Consider the following 25,743-nt stretch of genomic DNA (forward strand, 5'->3'; position numbering starts at 1 on the left):
GGTAGCGCTGGTACCAGGGCAGAGTACCGCTGATCCCTGCCCACAAAGCAACTCACAGACCGGGAGTACCAGCTACCAATATAACCTTGGTGGATTCACTGGACAGAGACAGGCTACTAAATTCAACAGGTCCAGTATTTGGTTGTGGGTGGGCTGCCAGACTAACTCAGGTACCGACCGGCGTGAGGTCAGGTATCTGGTTAGTCTTCCCTGGGGGGGGGAGATGTGTGGCAAAACCAAACTCGACACTGGGTTTTGGAGAGGCCTGTTTAAAAGCCTCTTGCCTCAGGATTATGGCCCATACTAACTTTAAACCCCTGAACCTATTCAAGTGAATTTAGGATAGGTTTGTCCCCAAGCTATACTGTTTAAATTGATGTAAGTTATATGTATGGACAATGTAAACTCACAAAGTTGTAACAATTTATAATAAGTGTAACTTGTCAGCTTGGGAGGAATATGCTGGGTGTGTTTCTAATGTCCCATTGTGCCATTGTGTGTTTAAAATGGTGATGTCTGTCCTGTTGTCTCCACATGTGCATTGGCGATTTCCCTTTGTCCTGAGAGATAATTGGATTGCTCCTCGGTTGTCTACGGGACAGAGAAGAGGAAACCATGATTCATTGTGGGGATGTGTTGTGTCTGTGTATCCTGAATTGCTGCATATCTGTCCTGTGTCACAGTCTCCCTTCTAGTCCTCTGGGGGCGTGAACGATTGGTTGCTGTACTTACATTGTATGTGTTGTAATATACTGATTGGTTGTATTTCAAAACCCTGTGGGCAGTACTATGTTTGTTTTTTGTGAATAAAAGAGGCTGTACTTGAAGTACAGTCAGACCACTGCTTGACCCTCAACACGGAGCCTTGTCTCGTTATTGGGGGGATCCACTGTATGCTGTTAGAGACTGATTGCCAGGAGTGTAAGCTGATTCCTGTTCGTCTGCTAGCAGCTATTCGTGAGGTTCCAGTTTGGAGTGCTATTTTGTATCCAGTTCGGGAGTTTGATGTTCTGCAGTAGCTGCGCCTGTCTCTCAGAAAGGGGCATATCGCCTAAATGGATTTTAACCCGTTGTCTGCTGAAATGGTCCGTTACAAAAGGGAACACTTAAACAACACAATGTAACTCCAAGTCAATCACACTTCTGTGAAATCAAACTGTCCACTTAGGAAGCAACACTGAGTGACAATCAATTTCACATGCTGTTGTGCAAATGGGATAGACAACAGGTGGAAATTATAGGCAATAAGCAAGACACCCCCAATAAAGGAGCGGTTCTACAGGTGGTGACCACAGACCACTTCTCAGTTCCAATGCTTCCTGGCTGATGTTTTGGCCACTTTTGAATGCTGGCGGTGCTTTCACTCTAGTGGTAGCATGAGACGGAGTCTACAACCCACACAAGTGGCTCAGGTAGTGCAGCTTATCCAGGGTGGCACATCAATGCGAGCTGTGGCAAGGAGGTTTGCTGTGTCTGTCAGCGTAGTGTCCAGAGCATGGAGGCGCTACCAGGAGACAGGCCAGTACATCAGGAGACGTGGAGGAGGCCGTAGGAGGGCAACAACCCAGCAGCAGGACCGCTACCTCTGCCTTTGTGCAAGGAGGAACAGGAGGAGCACTGCCAGAGTCCTGCAAAATGACCTCCAGCAGGCCACAAATGTGCATGTGTCTGCTCAAACGGTCAGAAACAGACTCCATGAGGGTGATATGAGGGCCCGACGTCCACAGGTGGGGGTTGTGCTTACAGCTGAACACCGTGCAGGACGTTTGGCATTTGCCAGAGAGCACCAAGATTGGCAAATTCGCCACTAGCGCCCTGTGCTCTTCACAGATGAAAGCAGGTTCACACTGAGCACGTGACAGACGTGACAGAGTCTGGAGACGCCGTGGAGAATGTTCTGCTGCCTGCAACATCCTCCAGCATGACCGGTTTGGCATTGGGTCAGTAATGGTGTGGGGTGGCATTTCTTTGGAGGGCCGCACAGCCCTCCATGTGCTCGCCAGAGGTAGCCTGACTGCCATTAGGTACCGAGATGAGATCCTCAGACCCCTTGTGAGACCATATGCTGGTTCGGTTGGCCCTGGGTTCCTCCTAATGCAAGACAATGCTAGACCTCATGTGGCTGGAGTGTGTCAGCAGTTCCTGCAAGAAGAAGGCATTGATGCTATGGACTGGCCCGCCCGTTCCCCAGACCTGAATCTAATTGAGCACATCTGGGACATCATGTCTCGCTCTATCCACCAACGTCACATTGCACTGCAGACTGTCCAGGAGTTGGCAGATGCTTTAGTCCAGGTCTGGGAGGAGATCCCTCAGGAGACCGTCCGCCACCTCATCAGGAGCCTGCACAGGCGTTGTAGGAAGGTCATACAGGCACGTGGAGGCCACACACACTACTGAGCCTCATTTTGACTTGTTTTAAGGACATTACATCAAAGTTGGATGAGCCTGTAGTGTGTTTTTCCACTTTAATTTTGAGTGTGACTCCAAATCCAGACCTCCATGGGTTGAAAAATTTGATTTCCATTTTTTTATTTTTGTGTGATTTTGTTGTCAGCACATTAAACTATGTAAAGAACAAAGTATTTCAGAAGAATATTTAATTAACTCAGATCTAGGATGTGTTATTTTTGAGCAGTGTATATTGGTATATAACAACCTGCTTCAATCAGTTTTTTTGTGGGGTGACTGGTATATCACACCAGTAGAAATTATTTGTTCCAATAACGCTTGTCCCTCTATATACCTGCAGTATCGCAGCAGAACCGCACACAACTGCCGCACTATACAAATGCACTATAATATACTTTCTAATATAGAAAGTAAATTATAACTTTGTACAAGGAAGGCAATCCATTAGAATATACATAAAGATAAAACGTAACCTTTAATAATTTTACTATGAGGGTCCATTCACACGGATCCGCAAAACACAGTCACCGGCAATGTGTATTCCACAATTTGCGGACAGCACGTCGCCAGCACTGTAATAGAAAATGCTTAATCTTGTCTGCAATTGCGGACAAGAATAGGACATGTTCTATTTTTTTGCGGAAACGGAAGCACGGATGCGAAAGTGCGGATGCGGACAGCAAATTCCGGCCCCATTGAAAATGAATCGGTCTGCACCCGTTCTGCAAAATTGCAAAACGGACGCGGACCCATTTTGCGGATGGAAAAGATATCCCTCAAAATGAAAATAAATTAAATTTTTAAAGTTAAGCAAAAAGCATAGATGTGGTAGGCAATAACAAGTGCTCGGCGGCACTAAGTCAGGTGTTTGGCGGCACCAAATTAGAAACCATATGTCCTACCACAATCCGGGGGGTTCCAGTGCACATCCATGAATCCCAGAGGGAAAGCAAAAAACATCTATCCCTGGGCTAGATGATGATGATGTGGTATTGAAGGACAGGGTGGGCGAAGAACTGTTCCTGATATTGCCCTACAGGGGGGTGCTATTCTGGCCCTGATAGCCTAACCACAGACCACCCGCCCTAATAAGAGCGACTTCATCCGGAACCTTACCCTATATAAAAATGGCCCTAGTAAGCCCCTAGCCCATAGGCCCCTGACTTCCAGGTGATCACTATATAGATCTATGTGTTTTTGACTCATTATAAAAGTATATTATAAGTATATTGCTCCCCTCTGTGTATCACACCTATCGATAGCACACCTATACCAGTCCTTAAAATGACTTTTGTGGCCCTATTAGCTAGCGTTTGGCGTCCCTAATAGCCTGTCCCTGCTCCACACAGCAATCTCTCCCTACACTGGCAAAACACTGAATGTAAAATGGCGGCCAGATCTGGTTTATTTATAAGGTAGGGGGTATGTCCATGTGCTGAAATCTCTCAATTGGCTGTCCTGTACCACCTGATGGATGTGTCATGGGTCAAAGTTCTTCACAATGTAAAAGAATATGGCGGGCGCAAATTTCTCCATATGTTCCCATGTTCGGCGAATCGCGAACACGCACAGTTCGCCGCAAAATGACCACAAGGCGAACCGCAAGGCCGTCTCTATCTGTGACATTCAGTCGAATGTTTTCCCCGCAGGTGACTGCGAAATTACCTGCGCTACATCTCCTGTATAACCTTTGTGCATCCTAAATATCTGTGACATTCAGTCAAATTTTTTTGCCACTGGTGACAGTGACATTACCTGCGCTACATCTCCTGTATAACATTTGCGCATCCTAAATATCTGTGACATACAGTGTAATTTATTTGCGCATACACTTACAAAACCTGCGCTACTGTACGTGTGACATACTTGCAAGCATATATACCATTTAATATGCTCAAGGCGAGCAGTAAGGGACAGGGAAGTGGCCATTCTGCTGATGGTGCACGCAGAGGAAAACCGTGCCTGCTGCCAGAGCGCAAGAAACACACTCATCCACGATACCTAGCTTCATGTCCCAGTTTGCAGGGCGGCGCAGGACACCACTCTCGAAGTCAGATCAGCGCGACCATGTGGTCGGTTGGATTGCAGCAGATAATGCTTCCAGTCGGTTAAGCACCATCCTGTCTTCCACAAAGTCCAGTCTCAGTAGCCAAGAGTCTGGTCAACAGAATCCTCACCCAGATCCTCCTTCCTCCCACCATGGAGAATCTTGCCAAATAAGTGATCCCACACTTGGATATTCCGAGGAGCTCTTTTCATCGCCATTCTTTGATTTGAGCCTCTCGTCAAGCACGCTTGAAGAGGGACATGAGGAGATTGTGTGCACTGATGCCCAAATTCTTGAGCATCCACAGTCACAAGAAGACAACGGTGGGGAATGGCAATTAGTTTTTAACAAGGCGGATGATGATGAGACACAGTTGCCAATAAGTCAACAGCAATTAGTGTCTCAAGAGGTTGATTATGAGACACAGTTGTCAATAAGTGAGGTCCTTGTTAGGTCAACAAGTCAGGAGGATGACCAGAGTGAATAAGTGGAAGAGGAGGTGGTGGACGATGAAGTCACTGACCCAACCTGGGAAGGTGGCAAGCCGAGCGAGGACAGCAGTACAGAGGGGGAGGGATCGGCAGCACCGCAACAGGCTGGAACAGGCAGTGGGGTGGCAAAAGGGAGAAGGCGGTCCACTCCAAACAGGCCCGCAACTGTTCCATGGAGCACCCTCTTGCGGCAACCTCCCTTGGCAAGGGGTAAGTGTTCCGCAGTCTGGCGCTTTTTTGAGGAAAGTGCGGACGATAAAAGAAGTGTCATTTGCATCCTGTACCATACCAAAATGAGCAGGGGCGTGAACACTACCAACCTCACCACCGTCAGCATGATCCGCCACATGGCATCAAAGCACCGTAATAGGTGGGCCAAACGCCTGGATCCACAATCAGTGTCTGTGGGTCACACCACTGCCCCCTCTGCCCCTGTGTTATGTGCTGGTCAATCCCCTGTCCAAGATGCAGGCGTGGAAGCCTCCCGCCCTGCACCTGGACCTTCGCAAGCACCATCAGCTAGCACATCCACTTCTGAGTCCCAGCGCAGCATACAGATGTCCATACCCCGGGCCTTTAAACGAAAGAGCAAATACCCAGCCACCCACCCACAGGCCATAGGACTAAATGCACACCTTTCCAAATTGCTGGCCCTGGAAATGTTGCCATTTAGGCTTGTGGTCACTGAGGCTTTCCTCAGCCTGATGGAGGAGGCCGTCCATCGTTACTCAGTCCCCAGCTGCCACTATTTTTCCTAGTGTGATATCCCCGCCTTACTCCAGCATGTGTCCTTTAACATCACCCGTGCCCTGAACAAAGCAGTTATTGGGAAGGTCCACTTAACGACTGACACATGGACAAGTGCTTTTGGCCAGGGATGCTACATTCCCCTAACGGCACACTGGGTGAACGTTGTGGAGGCCGGGAGCGAGTCGTACCCTGGGATGGCACAGGTGCCAATGATGCCAAGGATTGCAGGCCCTACTTCAATCAGGATTTCCGCCACCACCTATATTTGTGGCTGCAACTCCCCCCCCTTCTCATGCTCCACCTCCTCCTCCACTTCCATCTCTGAATTATCATCTTGCAGCACCAGTAAGCCATCAGTTAGTATCTGGAAGCAGTGTAGCACTGCAGTGGGGAAGCAGCAACAGGCCGAGCTGAAACTAATTTCCTTAGGTGACAAACAGCACGCCGCCGCAGAGTTGTGGCAGGGTATAAGGGACCAGACTAAGCTGTGGCTCTCACCACTTAAAGGGGTTGTCCGGGTTCAGAGATGAACCCGGACATACCTCCATTATCACCCTGGCAGCCCCCCTGACTTGAGCTTTGGAGCAGTTCATGCTCCGATGCTCTCTTTTGCCCTGCGCTAAATCGCGCAGGACAAAGGCATTTTTTGGAGATCCGGTGACTTACCATGGCTCTCCATGGGCCCGCCCATCAGTGTGTTATGATAAACAAAAGATCCCGGGCAAGGGAGTGCATCAGTTCCCTGAACTGCTTCGATGCTAGCCTCAGGGGGGCTGCCTGGGTATAAAGAATGGTATGTCCGGGTTCAGCTCTGAACCCGGACAACCACTTTCATCTGGAACCAGGCATGGTTGTGTCTGATAATGTCCATAATTTGGTGGCGGCTTTGGAGCTCGGCAAGCTCACACACATACCATGCCTAGCCCACGTGTTCAATTTAGTGGTTCAGTGGTTTCTCAAAACCTACCCCAATTTGCCTGAGCTACTGGTGAATGTGCGCCGCGTGTGCGCACATTTCCGAAAGTCATGGTCTGGCAACACTGCAGCAGTGCTTGCAATTGCCAGCTCACTGACTGTTGTGCGACGTGAGCAAGCGCTGGAACACGACATGTCACATGTTGGCCAGGCTTTGTGAGCAGCATAGGGCAGTAGTAGAATACCAGCTGCAACATGATTGTCGCCTTTCCAGTCAACTTCTGCTCTTTACAAGCGACAAGTGGGCATGGATGTCTGACCTCTGTGAGGTTTTTTACGCAACTTTGAGGAATCAACACAGATGGTGAGCGGCGATGCCGCTATTATTAGTTTAACCATCCCACTTCTGTGTCTACTGAAACACTCACTGCTCACAATGAAGGAGGATGCTTTGCATGTGGAAGAAGTGGAAATGGGGGAAGATAGTTCACAGGGTGATAGCCAGACCACCCTCCGTTCATCTTCTCAGCACGAATTGGATGATGATGATGATGAGGAGGAGGAGCAGGAGACGGTTGCCTCCGCTACAGAGGGTAGTACCCATAGGAGGTTTATTCGATCTATTCAGCATAGATGGGCCGAAGAGGAGGAAGAGTATGAGGAGATTGAGAGTCATTCTCCTGATGAGGACAGCAAAGTCTTGTCTGTTGGGACTCTGGCACACATGGCTGACTTTATGTTAAGCTGCCTTTCCTGTGACCTTCGCTTTATACGCATATTGGCCAACACCGATTACTGGTTGTTTGCGCTTCTCGACCCCCGCTACAAAGAGAACTTCTCATCTCTCATTCCTGTGGGTGGAGAGGACTTCTCATCTGTCATTTCTGTGGTAGAGAGGACAAGCAAAATGGTGCAATACCAGATGGTCCTTGTGGAAAAATTGCTTCAAAAGTTTCAAGCTGGGCTCCTTGGGCAAGCGAGGAGGGCAGACGAGGGGAACACACAGCAGTTCCAACAGAGACAGGGCAACACTATCCAAAGCCTGGGACAGTTTCATGACACCTCTTCAGCATCCACACCCTGATGCGCGGCCTAGTGTCACAAGGAGAGAAAAGTTTTGGAAGATGGTGAAGGAGTACGTAGCAGAATGTGTCAGCGTCCTCAGTGATCCCTCTTTGCCTTACAACTATTGGGTCTTCAAGCTGGAAACGTGACATGAACTGGCGCTCTATGCCTTGGAGGTGCTGGCCTGACCTGCTGCCAGTGTTTTGTCAGATCGGGTATTTAGTGCTGCTGGGAGCATAATAACTGATAAGCGCATCCGCCTGCCAACTGAAAATGCTGACAGGTTGGCTCTTATCAAAATGAACAAGGCCTGGATTGCACCTGACTACTCTACTCCACCAGAGGAAAGCGGCTGGACATAAAGGCACTTTAAATGTGGCTTTTATGGTGTATTGCATACACTGTATTCCCATGAACCCCATCCACCACAAAAAAGGGTATATGGGTTCATCTTCCTTTTCTCGCCCTCCTCCATCTTATCAACATGCTCATTAGGTAGCCCTCGCTCGTAATGTTTTAGAGGGTCAGCTCAGCAGCAGACCCTCATCCCTAATGTTTTATAGGGTCACCAGCAGGCCATGCCCATAATGTTTTAGATGGTCAGATCAGCAGCAGGCCCTCACCCCCAATGTTTTAGAGGGTCAGCTAAGCAGCAGACCCTCACCCCTAATTTTTTGGATGGTCAGATCAGCAGCAGGCCCTCACCCATAATGTTTTAGATGGTAAGCTCAGCAGCAGACCTTCACTCCTAATGTTTTAGAAGGTTAGATCAGCAGCAGACCCTCACCCTAATGTTTTAGATGGTCAGCTCAGCAGCCAAACCTCACCCCAAATTTTTTAGATGGTCAGATCAGCAGCAGGTCCTCGCCACTAATGTTTTAGAGGCTCAGCTCATCAGCAGACCCTCATCCCTATTTTTTTAGATGGTCAGATCAGCAGCAGACCCTCACCCCTAATGTTTTAGATGGTCAGATCAGCAGCAGACCCTCACCCCTAATATTTTAGATGGTCAGATCATCAGCAGGCCCTCGCCCTTAATGTTTTAGAGGGTCAGCTCAGCAGCAGACCCTTACCCCTAATTTTTTAGATGGTCAGCTCAGCAGCAGGACCTCGCCCCTAATGTTTTAGAGGGTCAGCTCAGCAGTAGAGTTGAGCGAACACCTGGATGTTCGGGTTCGACGAGTTCGGCCGAACTTTCGAAAAATGTTCGGGTTCGGGATCCGAACTCGACCCGAACTTCATCCCGAACCCGAACCCCATAGAAGTCAATGGGGACCCGAACTTTTGGGCACTAAAAAGGCTGTAAAACACACCCGGAAAGGGCTAGAGGGCTGCAAAAGGCAGCAAAATGTAGTTAAATCCCCTGCAAACAAATGTAGATAGGGAAATGATGAGTTAACATAAAATAAATAAAAATTAAACAATATTAATTGGAGTGAGGTCCCATAGCACAGAATCAGGCTTCAAGTCACCCACCAATGGAGAAGGTCACTTACTATTATTTTGACCACAGCACCCAGACAAAGGAGAGAGGTCCCACAGCAGAGAACCAGGCATCATATCACCCACCACAGGAGTAGGCCACCATTTAGTTACTTTGACCCCTACACCCAGACGGAGGAGAGAGGTTACACAGCAGAGAATCAGGCATTTAGATCACCCACCACAGGAGTAGGCCACCATTGAATCAGACCCCGGCAACCATGTCAGATGGCACAAGCATAAGCTTTATATCAATCAGCACAGGAGAAGGCGACTTTGACAGACTTTGACCCCTACACCCGGACGGAGGAGAGAGGTTTCAAAGCAGAGAATCAGGCATTTAGATCACCCACCACAGGAGTAGGCCCCAATTTAATGGGACCCCGGCAACCATGTCAGATGGCACAACCATCAGCTTCATATCAATCAGCACAGGAGAAGGCGACTTTGAAAGACTTTGACCCCTACACCCAGACGGAGGAGAGAGGTTTCACAGCAGAGAATCAGGCATTTAGATCACCCACCACAGGAGTAGGCCCCCATTGAATCAGACCCTGGCAACCATGTCAGATGGCACAACCATCAGCTTTATATCAATCAGCACAGGAGAAGGCGACTTTGAAAGACTTTGACCCCTACACCCAGATGGAGGAGAGAGGTTTCACAGCAGAGAATCAGGCATCATATCAACCACCACAGGAGAAGCCACCATTTAGTTACTTTGACCCCTGCACCCAGGAAGAGGAGAGAGGCACCACAGCACATATTCTGGCATCATATCAGCCACCACAGGAGAAGCCACCATTGAGTTACTTTGACCCCCGCACCCAGGAAGAGGAGAGAGGCACCACAGCACATATTCTGGCATCATATCAGCCACCACAGGAGAAGCCACCATTGAGTTACTTTGACCCCTGCACCCAGGAAGAGGAGAGAGGCCCCACAGCACATATTCTGGCATCATATCAGCCACCACAGGAGAAGCCACCATTTAGTTACTTTGACCCCTTCACCCAAACAGAGGAGAGAGGTTCCACATCAGAGAATCAGGCATCATATCAACCACCACAGGAGTAGGCCACAATTTAATGGGACCCCGGCAACCATGTCAGATGGCACAACCATCAGCTTCATATCAATCAGCACAGGAGAAGGCGACTTTGAAAGACTTTGACCCCTACACCCAGACGGAGGAGAGAGGTTTCACAGCAGAGAATCAGGCATTTAGATCACCCACCACAGGAGTAGGCCCCCATTGAATCAGACCCTGGCAACCATGTCAGATGGCACAACCATCAGCTTTATATCAATCAGCACAGGAGAAGCCACCATTGAGTTACTTTGACCCCTGCACCCAGGAAGAGGAGAGAGGCCCCACAGCACATATTCTGGCATCATATCAGCCACCACAGGAGAAGCCACCATTTAGTTACTTTGACCCCCGCACCCAGGAAGAGGAGAGAGGCACCACAGCACATATTCTGGCATCATATCAGCCACCACAGGAGAAGCCACCATTGAGTTACTTTGACCCCTGCACCCAGGAAGAGGAGAGAGGCCCCACAGCACATATTCTGGCATCATACTAACCACCACAGGAGAAGCCACCATTGAGTTACTTTGACCCCTGCACCCAGGAAGAGGAGAGAGGCCCCACAGCACATATTCTGGCATCATATCAGCCACCACAGGAGAAGCCACCATTGAGTTACTTTGACCCCCGCACCCAGGAAGAGGAGAGAGGCACCACAGCACATATTCTGGCATCATATCAGCCACCACAGGAGAAGCCACCATTGAGTTACTTTGACCCCTGCACCCAGGAAGAGGAGAGAGGCCCCACAGCACATTATCTGGCATTATACTAACCACCACAGGAGAAGCCACCATTGAGTTACTTTGACCCCTGCACCCAGGAAGAGGAGAGAGGCCCCACAGCACATATTCTGGCATCATATCAGCCACCACAGGAGAAGCCACCATTGAGTTACTTTGACCCCTGCACCCAGGAAGAGGAGAGAGGCCCCACAGCACATATTCTGGCATCATATCAGCCACCACAGGAGAAGCCACCATTTAGTTACTTTGACCCCTTCACCCAAACAGAGGAGAGAGGTTCCACATCAGAGAATCAGGCATCATATCAACCACCACAGGAGTAGGCCACAATTTAATGGGACCCCGGCAACCATGTCAGATGGCACAACCATCAGCTTCATATCAATCAGCACAGGAGAAGGCGACTTTGAAAGACTTTGACCCCTACAACCAGACGGAGGAGAGAGGTTTCACAGCAGAGAATCAGGCATTTAGATCACCCACCACAGGAGTAGGCCCCCATTGAATCAGACCCTGGCAACCATGTCAGATGGCACAACCATCAGCTTTATATCAATCAGCACAGGAGAAGCCACCATTGAGTTACTTTGACCCCTGCACCCAGGAAGAGGAGAGAGGCCCCACAGCACATATTCTGGCATCATATCAGCCACCACAGGAGAAGCCACCATTGAGTTACTTTGACCCCCGCACCCAGGAAGAGGAGAGAGGCACCACAGCACATATTCTGGCATCATATCAGCCACCACAGGAGAAGCCACCATTGAGTTACTTTGACCCCTGCACCCAGGAAGAGGAGAGAGGCCCCACAGCACATATTCTGGCATCATATCAGCCACCACAGGAGAAGCCACCATTTAGTTACTTTGACCCCTTCACCCAAACAGAGGAGAGAGGTTCCACATCAGAGAATCAGGCATCATATCAACCACCACAGGAGTAGGCCACAATTTAATGGGACCCCGGCAACCATGTCAGATGGCACAACCATCAGCTTCATATCAATCAGCACAGGAGAAGGCGACTTTGAAAGACTTTGACCCCTACACCCAGACGGAGGAGAGAGGTTTCACAGCAGAGAATCAGGCATTTAGATCACCCACCACAGGAGTAGGCCCCCATTGAATCGGACCCTGGCAACCATGTCAGATGGCACAACCATCAGCTTTATATCAATCAGCACAGGAGAAGCCACCATTGAGTTACTTTGACCCCTGCACCCAGGAAGAGGAGAGAGGCCCCACAGCACATATTCTGGCATCATATCAGCCACCACAGGAGAAGCCACCATTGAGTTACTTTGACCCCCGCACCCAGGAAGAGGAGAGAGGCACCACAGCACATATTCTGGCATCATATCAGCCACCACAGGAGAAGCCACCATTGAGTTACTTTGACCCCTGCACCCAGGAAGAGGAGAGAGGCCCCACAGCACATATTCTGGCATCATATCAGCCACCACAGGAGAAGCCACCATTTAGTTACTTTGACCCCTTCACCCAAACAGAGGAGAGAGGTTCCACATCAGAGAATCAGGCATCATATCAACCACCACAGGAGTAGGCCACAATTTAATGGGACCCCGGCAACCATGTCAGATGGCACAACCATCAGCTTCATATCAATCAGCACAGGAGAAGGCGACTTTGAAAGACTTTGACCCCTACACCCAGACGGAGGAGAGAGGTTTCACAGCAGAGAATCAGGCATTTAGATCACCCACCACAGGAGTAGGCCCCCATTGAATCAGACCCTGGCAACCATGTCAGATGGCACAACCATCAGCTTTATATCAATCAGCACAGGAGAAGCCACCATTGAGTTACTTTGACCCCTGCACCCAGGAAGAGGAGAGAGGCCCCACAGCACATATTCTGGCATCATATCAGCCACCACAGGAGAAGCCACCATTGAGTTACTTTGACCCCTGCACCCAGGAAGAGGAGAGAGGCCCCACAGCACATATTCTGGCATCATATCAGCCACCACAGGAGAAGCCACCATTGAGTTACTTTGACCCCTGCACCCAGGAAGAGGAGAGAGGCCCCACAGCACATATTCTGGCATCATATCAGCCACCACAGGAGAAGCCACCATTTAGTTACTTTGACCCCTGCACCCAGGAAGAGGAGAGAGGCACCACAGCACATATTCTGGCATCATATCAGCCACCACAGGAGAAGCCACCATTTAGTTACTTTGACCCCTTCACCCAAACAGAGGAGAGAGGTTCCACATCAGAGAATCAGGCATCATATCAACCACCACAGGAGTAGGCCACAATTTAGTTTATTTGACCCCTGCACCCAGGAAGAGGAGAGAGGCCCCACAGCACATATTCTGGCATCATATCACACACCACAGGAGAAGGCCTCTTTCAGTGATTTAGGCCTTTGGACCCAGACAGAGGAGAGAGGTCAGAGATTAGCTTCATATCCCCCAGCACAGCAGAAGACCGCTTTATTTGACTTAGGCCTCAGCACCCAGACAGAAGACAGAGGTAGCATGGCAGAGGTTATGGCTTCATGTCACCCGTTAGTTTAACCGGCCACTTTCATCTGGTTAGGCCCCGGCGCCCAGACAGAGAAGAGTTTCATTCAACTGTGGGTGTCATAAAATTTGTATCAAATAAAGAAGTGGCCCGTAGCACAACAAGACATGTTTTAGGCAGTTAATAAGGACTACTCTGCACAAGGGAGGGACAGGTCCTGTGGGATCCATGCCTGGTTCATCTTTATGAAGGTCAGCTTGTCCACGTTGGCTGTGGACAGGCGGCTGCGCTTGTCAGTAATGACGCCCCCTGCCGTGCTGAATACGCGTTCAGATAAAACGCTGGCCGCCGGGCAGGAAAGCACCTCCAAGGCATAACATGCTAACTCTGGCCATGTGGACAATTTCGAAACCCAGTAGTTGAATGGGGCCGAACCATCCGTCAGGATGTGGAGGGGTGTGCAGACATACTGTTCAACCATGTTAGTGAAATGCTGCCTCCTGCTAACACGTTCCGTATCAGGTGTCGGTGCAGATAGCTGTGGCGTGGAGACAAAACTTTTCCACATTTCTGCCATGCTAACCCTGCCCTCAGATGAGCTGGCCGTGACACAGCTGCGTTGGCGACCTCTTGCCACTCCTCTGCCTTCACCTTCCACCTGTTCCCCTGTGACATGTGGGAATGCTCTCAAGAGCGCCTCTATCAGCGTGCGCTTGTACTCGCGCATCTTACGGTCGCGCTCCAGTTCAGGAATTAAAGTGGGCACATTGTCTTTATACCGGGGATCCAGCAGGGTGGCCACCCAGTAGTCTGCACACGTTAAAACGTGGGCAACTCTGCTGTCGTTGCGCAGGCATTGGAGCATATATTCGCTCATGTGGGCCAGGCTACCCATGGGTAAGGACAAGCTGTCCTCTGTGGGAGGCGTATCGTCATCGTCCACCGTATCCCCCCAGCCACGCACCAGTGATGGGCCTGGGCTGCCACCCCGCTGTGAACTTGCGTCATCCTCGTCCCCCTCCACCTCCTCCTCCTCATCCTCCTCGTCCTCCAGTACAGTGCCTTGGCTGGCGACTTGTGAACCTGTCCTCTGCTGCTTAAACAAACCTCCCTCTGAGCCACTTCGAACAGACTGGCCCGAAAGTGTTAGAAACGAGCCCTCATCCTCCTCCTCCTCCTCCACCTGGGCCACCTCCTCTAACATCATTGCCCTAAGTGTTTTCTCAAGGAGACATAGAAGTGGTATTGTAACGCTGATAACAGTGTCATCGCCACTGGCCATGTTGGTGGAGTACTCGAAACAGCGCAGCAGGGCACACAGGTCTCGCATGGAGGCCCAATCATTGGTGGTGAAGTGGTGCTGTTCGGCAGTACGACTGACGCGAGCGTGCTGCAGCTGAAACTCCACTATGGCCTGCTGCTGCTCGCACAGTCTCTCCAGCATGTGCAAGGTGGAGTTCCACCGGGTGGGCACGTCGCATATGAGGCGGTGAGCGGGAAGGCCGAAGTTCCGCTGTAGCGCAGACAGGCGAGCAGCGGCAGGATGTGAACGGCAGAAGCGCGCACAGACGGCCCGCACTTTATGCAGCAGCTCTGACATGTTGGGGTAGTGGTGAATGAACCTCTGCACCACCAAGTTCAGCACATGCGCCAGGCAAGGGATGTGCGTCAAACCGGCTAGTCCCAGAGCTGCCACGAGATTTCGCCCATTATTACATACCACCAGGCCTGGCTTGAGGCCCACCGGCAGAAACCACTCGTCGGTCTGTTGTTCAATACCCCGCCACAACTCCTTTGCGCTGTGGGGCCTGTCCCCCAAACATATGAGTTTCAGAATGGCCTGCTGACGTTTACCCCGGGCTGTGCTGAAGTTGGTGGTGAAGGTGTGTGGCTGACCGGATGAGCTGGTGGAAGCAGTGGAGGAGGAAGCCGAGTAGGAGGAGGAGGCTACAGGAGGCAGAGAATGATGCCCTGCGATCCTAGGGGGCGGAAGGGCGTGCGCCAAGGAACTGTCCGCCGGGGGCCCAGCCGCCACTACATTCATCCAGTGTGCAGTTAGTGAGATATAGCGTCCCTGGCCGTGCTTACTGGTCCACGTATCTGTGGTTAGGTGGACCTTGCCACAAATGGCGTTGCGCAGTGCACACTTGATTTTATCGGACACTTGCATGTGCAGGGAAGGCACGGCTGTCTTGGAGAAGTAGTGGCGGCTGGGAACCACATACTGCGGGACAGCCATGGCCATCAGCTGTTTGAAGCTGTCTGTGTCCACCAGCCGGAATGACAGCATTTCAAAGGCCAGCAGTTTAGAAATGCTGGCGTTCAGGCCAAGGGCTCGAGGGTGACTCGGGGGGAATTTGCGCTTCCTCTCTAAGGTTTGAGATATTGAGAGCTGAACGCTGCTGTGTGATATAGTGGAGACGCTAGTTGACGGTGGCGGTGGTGGTGGTGTCGGTGGCACATCCTCTGTTTGCTGCTCGGCAGGTGGCAACATTCCTCTCGAGGCGGAAGCCGAGGCAGCAGCGGTAGAGGGAGCAGGGGGAGCCTCAGCGAGTGCCTGGTTTTTAAGGTGTGTACCCCACTGCAGTTCATGCTTTGCATGTAGATGCCTGGTCATGCAGGTTGTGCTGAGGTTCAGAACGTTAATGCCTCGCCTCAGGCTCTGATGGCAGAGCGTGCAAGTCACTCGGGTCTTGTCGGTAGGACATTGTTTAAAGAAGTGCCATGCCAGGGAACTCTTTGAAGCTGCCTTTGTGGGGCTGGGTCCCTGTTGGCGATGTCCAGTAGCAGGCGAACTCTGGGGGCGGCGGCTCGTCTGCTTTGGCCCCCTGCTCCCTCTTTGGCTTCGCTGTTGTCTCGGTCTCACCACTACCTCTTCCTCTGAACTGTGAAAGTCATCGCCACGACCTTCAGTCCATGTGGGGTCTAAGACCTCATCGTCCTCTGCATCGTCTTCCACCCAGTCTCCCTCCCTGACCTCCTCCTGTTCAGTCTGCACACTGCAAAAAGACGCGGCAGTGGGCACCTGTGTTTCGTCATCATCAGAGAGTCGGTGACTCTGCTGTGGTGGTATTCCCATGTCCTCTTCATCTGGAGACATAAGTGGTTGTGCGTCAGTGCATGGTATGTCTTCCTCCACTGGGGAAGGGCTAGGTGGACGCCCCTGGGAAACCCTGGAAGCAGAGTCTTCAAACAGAAGAAGAGACTGCTGCATAACTTGTGGCTCAGACCGTTTCCCTGATATGCTTGGGGGTGATGTGACAGACTGATGGGCTTGGTTTTCAGGTGCCACCTGTGCGCTTTCCGCAGAAGACTGGGTGGAAGACCATGTGGTGAACGTGCTGGAAGCACTGTCGGCCACCCAATCGATTAATGCCTGTACCTGCTCAGGCCTTACCATCCTAAGAGCGGCATTGGGCCACCGGAGGTATTACGGTACATTCTGCCGGCTAGTTGAGGGAGTTCGTTCCCTACTGTGTGCGCCTGGGGCCGAACGGCCACGTCCTCTACCAGCAACAGAGGCTCCACGGACACCACCACGACCGCGTCCTCGTCCCTTAATAGTATTTTTCTTCATTGTTGCGATTCAACTCGCACCACAATGAAATATATTATTTTTTATAAGCAAAATCCCCTCACTGGAATACTTTCAGTCTTTTGACTGTATGGATTACAGATGGAATGACTGTTATATGTGAGTACCGCTTTCTTTGACAGATTCTAGTATGGGTACATATATGTTTTCCCAACCCCAGCACATTAGTTTGCTAATTCCAGATGTATGAAACGCAGGCCTAACTGTATCTAGTATATTGAACGCCAGATAAACTAACTTGGCCTTTTTTAAATAAAAAAAAAATTCCCTCACTGGAATACTTTCAGTCTTTTGACTGTATGGATTACAGATGGAATGACTGTTATATGTGAGTACCGCTTTCTTTGACAGATTCTAGTATGGGTACATATATGTTTTCCCAACCCCAGCACATTAGTTTGCTAATTCCAGATGTATGAAACGCAGGCCTAACTGTATCTAGTATATTGAACGCCAGATAAACTAACTTGGCCTTTTTTAAATAAAAAAAAAATTCCCTCACTGGAATACTTTCAGTCTTTTGACTGTATGGATTACAGATGGAATGACTGTTATATGTGAGTACCGCTTTCTTTGACAGATTCTAGTATGGGTACATATATGTTTTCCCAACCCCAGCACATTAGTTTGCTAATTCCAGATGTATGAAACGCAGGCCTAACTGTATCTAGTATATTGAACGCCAGATAAACTAACTTGGCCTTTTTTAAATAAAAAAAATTCCCTCACTGGAATACTTTCAGTCTTTTGACTGTATGGATTACAGATGGAATGACTGTTATATGTGAGTACCGCTTTCTTTGACAGATTCTAGTATGGGTACATATGTTTTCCCAACCCCAGCACATTAGTTTGCTAATTCCAGATGTATGAAACGCAGGCCTAACTGTATCTAGTATATTGAACGCCAGATAAACTAACTTGGCCTTTTTTAAATAAAAAAAATTCCCTCACTGGAATACTTTCAGTCTTTTGACTGTATGGATTACAGATGGAATGACTGTTATATGTGAGTACCGCTTTCTTTGACAGATTCTAGTATGGGTACATATATGTTTTCCCAACCCCAGCACATTAGTTTGCTAATTCCAGATGTATGAAACGCAGGCCTAACTGTATCTAGTATATTGAACGCCAGATAAACTAACTTGGCCTTTTTTAAATAAAAAAAATTCCCTCACTGGAATACTTTCAGTCTTTTGACTGTATGGATTACAGATGGAATGACTGTTATATGTGAGTACCGCTTTCTTTGACAGATTCTAGTATGGGTACATATATGTTTTCCCAACCCCAGCACATTAGTTTGCTAATTCCAGATGTATGAAACGCAGGCCTAACTGTATCTAGTATATTGAACGCCAGATAAACTAACTTGGCCTTTTTTAAATAAAAAAAAAATTCCCTCACTGGAATACTTTCAGTCTTTTGACTGTATGGATTACAGATGGAATGACTGTTATATGTGAGTACCGCTTTCTTTGACAGATTCTAGTATGGGTACATATATGTTTTCCCAACCCCAGCACATTAGTTTGCTAATTCCAGATGTATGAAACGCAGGCCTAACTGTATCTAGTATATTGAACGCCAGATAAACTAACTTGGCCTTTTTTAAATAAAAAAAAAATTCCCTCACTGGAATACTTTCAGTCTTTTGACTGTATGGATTACAGATGGAATGACTGTTATATGTGAGTACCGCTTTCTTTGACAGATTCTAGTATGGGTACATATATGTTTTCCCAACCCCAGCACATTAGTTTGCTAATTCCAGATGTATGAAACGCAGGCCTAACTGTATCTAGTATATTGAACGCCAGATAAACTAACTTGGCCTTTTTTAAATAAAAAAAATCCCCTCACTGGAATACTTTCAGTCTTTTGACTGTATGGATTACAGATGGAATGACTGTTATATGTGAGTACCGCTTTCTTTGACAGATTCTAGTATGGGTACATATATGTTTTCCCAACCCCAGCACATTAGTTTGCTAATTCCAGATGTATGAAACGCAGGCCTAACTGTATCTAGTATATTGAACGCCAGATAAACTAACTTGGCCTTTTTTAAATAAATAAAAAATTCCCTCACTGGAATACTTTATGGCTTTTCACTGTATGGATTACAGGTGGACTGGTATTAGTAGGGGTGACACAAGCACACCCAAGTCCCTGATGTAGGATTTCTATGGCACAGACCACTATTACAAGTGATTAATGGACGTTGGGAGAGATTGTGCTGCAGCACTAGTCCCAAGATGGCCGCCGCCTATCAGCCCAGTAACATGTGCCACAAAATGGTCTGCACAACCTTTAAAAAAAATAGCCTTGGACTGTGCTGCTAAATCGCTATTGGTCTGAATCCCAGGTGTAGATGTCTGACTTGTTTGGAGCTTTGGAATGCACACTGTGGCAGCTTCTGCTGCAGCACTACAAGTCGCAAAATGGCGGCCGGCGGTCAGCCCAGGTACATGTGGATGGAAAAATCACTCTGGCCACTCTAAAAATAGCCAATCCCTATCAAAAAAGCAGCTCAGCTGCAGTTGTTCAGATGAATCACAGGTGGAGGAGAGAAATTTGCTTCCAGTTATTCAATTATCCCTGCCTATTCTCGCCCTAGCATCAGCTGCGTCTATCCCTGTTCTATTCACATCGGGAGTGAGCACGTCCCGACGTGCGCACAAGCTTATAAAGAGGCTGAGTCACATGCTGCACTTGGCCAATCACAGCCTTGCCAATAGTAGGCATGGCTGCGATGGCATCTTAGGGCAAGTAGTATGATGCATGTTGATTGGCTGCTTTGCAGCCTTTCAAAATGCGCCAAAATACATGCCGAACGACGAACCCGAACCCGAACTTTTACGAAAAAGTTCGGGTTCGGGTCCGTGTCACGAACACTCCAAAATTCGGTACGGACCCGAACTATGCTCGAACTGTTCGCTCAACACTACTCAGCAGCAGACCTTCACCCCTATTTTTTTTAGATGGTCAGATCAGCAGCAGGCCCTTGCCCCTAATGTTTAAGATGGTCAGCTCAGCAGCAGACCGTCATCCCTAATGTTTTAGATTGTCAGATCAGCAGCAGACCCTCACCCCTAATTTTTTAGATGGTCAGCTCAGCAGCAGACCCTCACTCCTAATTTTTTATATGGTCAGATCAGCAGCAGGCCATCCGCTTAATGTGTTAAATGGTCAGCTCAGCAGCAGTCCCTTACTCCTAGTTTTTTAGATGGTCAGATCAGCAGCATGCCCTCGCCCCTAATGTTTTAGAGGGTCACCAGCAGGCCCATGCCCCTAATGTTTTTGAGGGTAACCAGCAGGCCAGCAATCATAATTTTTCAAGAGTGTGAATGATGCATTCCTTTATGTGTAATAAAGGGTGTATCGGAGTGCCTCTTCCTTGTAATTTTTGGCAGCACTTGCACTTTATATGCAAGTAAATATACAGGAAAAATTGTTTCCTAACAATTTTTCCTCTAAAATCGATTTTATCTTCAGTTTTGTGCATATTATTGTCAGTCTGTAAAAGTGGCTTACTACTCGGACAACATCGCTCCCAGCAGCGAACTGGGAGTCCAAGATGCCTCCAGATATCCCCCATGCTGTTCCCGAACCATTTCAGTGGTCTTTCCATTCATTTCTGACCTTTTCCTGTGAACCAGACACCCTCCCCTCTTCAGAGCAGGGGGTGCCTGGTTTAATGCTCTGGTTCTCCCATTGACTTTCATTGTGCTCTGGTGCTCTGTAGAGCACCCGAGCATCCCAAAGTGTTCTACTTGAGCACCCGAGCACTTTGGTGCTCGATCAACACTAATAAAAGATAATTAACATTACATCATTTAAAACAATTTCAGATAACCCTAGGCCTGGTATAATGCATTTTCTCCCATTAAGTCATATTTTTTGGATTACTTGTTCAGAACAAGATGTTGCTTTTTAAGTTACTACAACGTGTGTATCAAATGTATGACAAATCCGACAGAGCAGTGTATTCTCAAACACACTGTTAACAGCCTTAACCATGCGTTTACCCATAGCCATATACAGTATCTTAGCATCATTTTGACATTATTTACTACTGCTGTCTTTCCGTTAAAGAGTTTGAAAGGGGAAGGAAAAGAAAGACAGAAATATGAGAGAAAATTATGAGTGCTACAAGAACTCAGTGGGCCAGATTTATCATTACTCTGACAGCTCACTCCACTTTCATATATGGCTAAAGTCAGTTTTAGCCAAGTCAGATTTATGATCGGCCCTTTAAGACTAATAAATGTGGTTTGACGGTAGCAGTTTATCCGTCAGTAAGCAGCTTTACAAAAGTCGCACGTCCTTACGAAAAAGTCGCATGTTCTATTAAAAAGTCTCATAAGATAAGCATGGTCCTCACTGGAGTGAAATTGCGCATTTTTTTGCGATTTTTTTGCGACTTTTTAAATAGTCCCAATAGTAAATCTGTCTAGAGATTAATTTACATAAGAAAACACACCCACTTTCAGAAAACTGGCGAGCATAGTGCAGAGCAGAAAAAAGTCGCAAATTTGTGCGCAGTTTTAGCGTTTGCGCATTTTTCCGCGACTTTTTCACTCCATTATTCTGACTGGAGCTAATGATAAATCTGGCCCAGTGTGTCATACACCAATATACAATTGACCCATTTGTGAGAATTGGACCCAAACTAATTTCAAGAAATTTGCTCATCTTTACTTCTGGGTCCTAATGAAAAATCTATATTTGTCCAACGTACCCAAATATCACATGATATTTATAGTATTAGTGTTCTCTATTTTAGCAGAGGGTTATTGGTGCCTTTTAGATGCCAGAGCTGAGGTGTTACTGAAAGCTCTTTTCCCCCTACAGTTACATGTACATTTCTCTTAATAAGAGGGGACTAAATCTGTTGCCGAGAGAAAAATATTTGTCCAAAGAGTAGATTTGCTACTGATTAAATACCATGTGGCTGTCTAGTGTATAACGTTGAAAGTGTTGAACTTACCTGTCCATACACACCGCTCATATCCTGAAATACAGCATTAAACATGCCCAGGAGCTTCTGGAAGCTATCATTACTGTATTCAAAGCGGTTTCCAAACACAATGGAGCAAATTACATTTGAGACACACTGGACTAGAAATCTGGTCGGGTCGACAAATTGTTCTGTATAAACAACATAAAAAAAATAAATAATAATAGTGTGTTTTTTCCACATAATAATAAAGCAGACAGGAAATGAAGGAATGAATGAAGGTAGGAAGGAAGAGATTGAGAGAGGGAGGAATGGTAGTTCTAATGCATCCTCAGGTTAACCTCCACTTTAATTTAAAGCTCATTTCTTTCTATGAAACTAATACCAGTGTGGGTAGTGGGCTAACAGTCTTACAAGTACAGCAGCCGCTGAGGAGCCAGTGTAGAAGATACAGTAGGAGTGGTAATAGCTCTGATGAGATGTTGTGGCACGGTGTACTCCCTAAGGCTGTTCCTTGGGGATCGGTGCAGTGGAAAGGTAATTTGAAGAATGAGGCCAGAAGTGAACGATTAACTGTCTTATTTTACTAAGTGCCAAAATATAACTTATGGTATATCCAACAGCAGCAAATTCAAAGAGCAGTTTGTGGCACCAATTGCAATTGAGGAGATATAGAGGCAGGTTTGATCAGCATTTGGGGGTATAAGTGTCCACTGTAAAGTTCAGACTTGAGCTTTACCTGGCCTAGTGGCAGTTTTGGGTGGTGGGTATTTGAGCTGTTATTCTTCACCTTGCAGCATTGCCTGTAATTCAGGGTTTTGCTGTTTTGTCTCTGTGTTTTCTTGAGGTAGGATTAGTTGGTCTCCCTGGGGACTTGTTCCAAGGAGCAGGAGCTCCGCAGTGTGCTTCCTCTCCCTTCTAAGGCTACTTAGGAATTCCCCCCGCCTGGCAGGAAATGGGACTAGCCCACTCCGACCAAGAGGGGAGGAACAGGGTGGTTAGGCCTGTTCCTGCCAACCTTTGCCATCCATGTCTTCCCTGCTGGGATGCTCGGCCAATACATAAATACATACAATTATAATACACAACTATATACAATATATTTGTAGTCAGTGTCGGACTAGGTAGGGCCCACCAGTAAAATTTATTTTGGGGGCCCACCATACGGATACATTTGAATATAATAAATAATATCACAAGTTTTTGATATAAACATAGTCTGGTTGAGATGCTGTACATTGAATATATGTATATAGTGCAGTAAATCTAATGTGTTATATGCCACTTTTGCAGGGGGTGGGAGACTAGGGGCCCACCTTGCTCAGGGGCCCACAGGGGATTCCCCTGTACCCCTGTGTGCCAGTCTGAGCCTGTTTGTAGTTACCCCCAGGTCTTGAGTACTGCACAAGTATACCTTTGTGTCCTTGGACAGAGGTTCATACACGAGGGCCATACACCGAAAAAACTAATTTGGATGCAAAGCAAGTGAGCTTGCAACTGCACAATGAGCGGTCCTGAGTCAGAATTCAAACCCAAAGATTCCTGTCTCTTAGGAAATAACTCTTCTCACTAAACTACCGGTTATGCTGGACTTCTCTTTCATTGAATCTATTGTCTAGGACACTTCTTGCCCCTTGAGTTTCTAGGCCTTGTTTTCTTGGACTTCCAAATAAAGTTTGACCATAACACTTTCTCCTTGTTAGATTGTTGGACTATTATCTTAGTCTAGGTCTGATTTCATCCTGTGCTACAATCATTGCTGATACCTGTGTACTGAACTGGGCTAAGCATTCACGATGTTTCTTTCTAATCCCGCTTTTATACCTAACTCTGGCTGCTGACCATGCCTCTCCCGATTGCTGCACCTATTGTTTTTGATCTCATCCTGTCTTCTTTAGTACTGTTACAGCAATTAGACTCTGAACCGGTTCCACAGCCCACAGTCTTAATCTCCAGCATTGAAATCTATGACAATGACAAGCATTCGTAATACACTTTTCTCACATGGACTCAAACCACAGGGAAAGTTGTGTGTCTGGGGCAACTCCATGGTAAATCAGTGGCTATCATATAAGAGCTTGACCTCAATGCACACTAAGGTCAGTTTAATAGAAAGCCAATTTGCCTATTTTTAGAATGTGAGATGGAAATGGAGTATCCAGAAGAAACCCTTGCATACATGGTGTCCCTGATTGGATTGAAAATCAGGACCCCAGAGCTGCAAGGCACTTCTGCTAAACCACCATGGCGCTGTAACACATGCATGCCGACTTTACATGCACAGTAGTTTCCCTTCTATGAGAATTTCCATTAGTGACTGTATTATACCTTTGCCACATCCAGAAAAGAGCAACCAACACAAGTGGCTTCGATCAAATCTACTTGATGGATAGGTGCTCAGAGCTAAAGAATCCTTAGAGTTGAAACCATAGTAATCACTTCAGACTGGTACTGTGATACACTGGTAAAATATATATTCAAATATGGTGAGGGGTGAGCTTGGAATACCAGATAGAATGTATAACAATTAGAAGAATGTAAAATTAAATAAACCTCCTAAAAGTCATACAAAGCCATTATTAATAATATAATGTACCAATTAAAACAAATAATACAAAGATAGAATCATGCCCTAGCTATAGTCCAGTTATTCTCCAGTATATGTGCACATGATGATTATCTTCCAAGCCCTCAAAGTAAAAACAGAAAATAAAAGTAAGAAAAAAAAAATAATCTGCATCCAGGAACCTAATTGCTGCATTACTTTATCCAGTGTACGATGGTACTATATTCACATGAAAAAATAAATGTAATGTATGTATGCTTGTTGGTTTGTAGCTTCCTTTCTGGATGTGGATTTTTTTATATATTTTTTTATTTTGTGTTTTTACCTTTATCCACCATATTTCAATACATATTCTGCCAGTGTATGAGTGTGCCAGTCTAATGTGATTAGCACACCTTTGAACTAGCACATTATGAAATGCTGTATTTTAGCTTCTATGACACTGTACAGCATCAAAAGGGCTAAAACACAGCCTCAAATACTTCAAATAGTCATGGCAATAATTGGTAACAATTTAGATTTTTGCTATGGTCTGTCAGTGTATAGTTACAGTGGCGCTTAAAAGTTTTTGAAATCTTCTGAATTTTCAGAAATTTCTACATAAATGTGACCTTAGATATTCACACAAGTCCTAAAAGTAGGTAAAGATAACCCTATCAAACAAATAGGTCAAAAATATAAGCCTGGTCATTTGCTTATTGAGGAAAATTATCAACATCACATGTCTGTGAGTGGCAAAAGTATGTGAACCTTTACTTTCAGTATCTTGTTGTGACCTCCTTGTGCAGAAAGAACGGCAACTAAACGTTTCTGTACAAAACAGCTTAAACTTCAGGTCCTTTCATTACATTTCCATTGGATTAAGATTTCTGAGGGATTCACAAACTTTCAAGCACCGCTGTAGATATATCTCAAAATGCTATACTTGATGCATAGTGCTACTAGTAACACAATATAAGCAATGACTGATACTGATTAAAAGATTAGAATGACATAATATTCAGTAAAAAATGGAAAAAAAATTAAGAGGTTGTCCAGTCTTGGAGCTAACAGCCCCTATGCTATGGACTTGTGCCAGGTAAAATATAAAAGAAGACTTGCCTGCCCACATTTTGGCTGCTGCT

The 25,743-nt window shown here is 47.1% G+C and overlaps 1 protein-coding gene across 1 annotated transcript in view; it reads right to left on the reverse strand.

Annotated features, from left to right (window-relative positions):
- The window catches only part of LOC120978243 (cytochrome P450 2A6-like), a 90,925-nt gene that overhangs the window by 42,449 nt on the left and 22,733 nt on the right, over positions 1 to 25,743 (reverse strand). Inside the window, exon 4 of the mRNA XM_040406481.1 lies at positions 22,084 to 22,244. Within this exon, the coding sequence (XP_040262415.1) occupies positions 22,084 to 22,244 (161 nt within the window). The remainder of the gene's footprint in view (positions 1 to 22,083; positions 22,245 to 25,743) is intronic.

This window comes from Bufo bufo, chromosome 8 (assembly GCF_905171765.1).
Source record: "Bufo bufo chromosome 8, aBufBuf1.1, whole genome shotgun sequence".
NCBI classification, from domain to species: domain Eukaryota; kingdom Metazoa; phylum Chordata; class Amphibia; order Anura; family Bufonidae; genus Bufo; species Bufo bufo.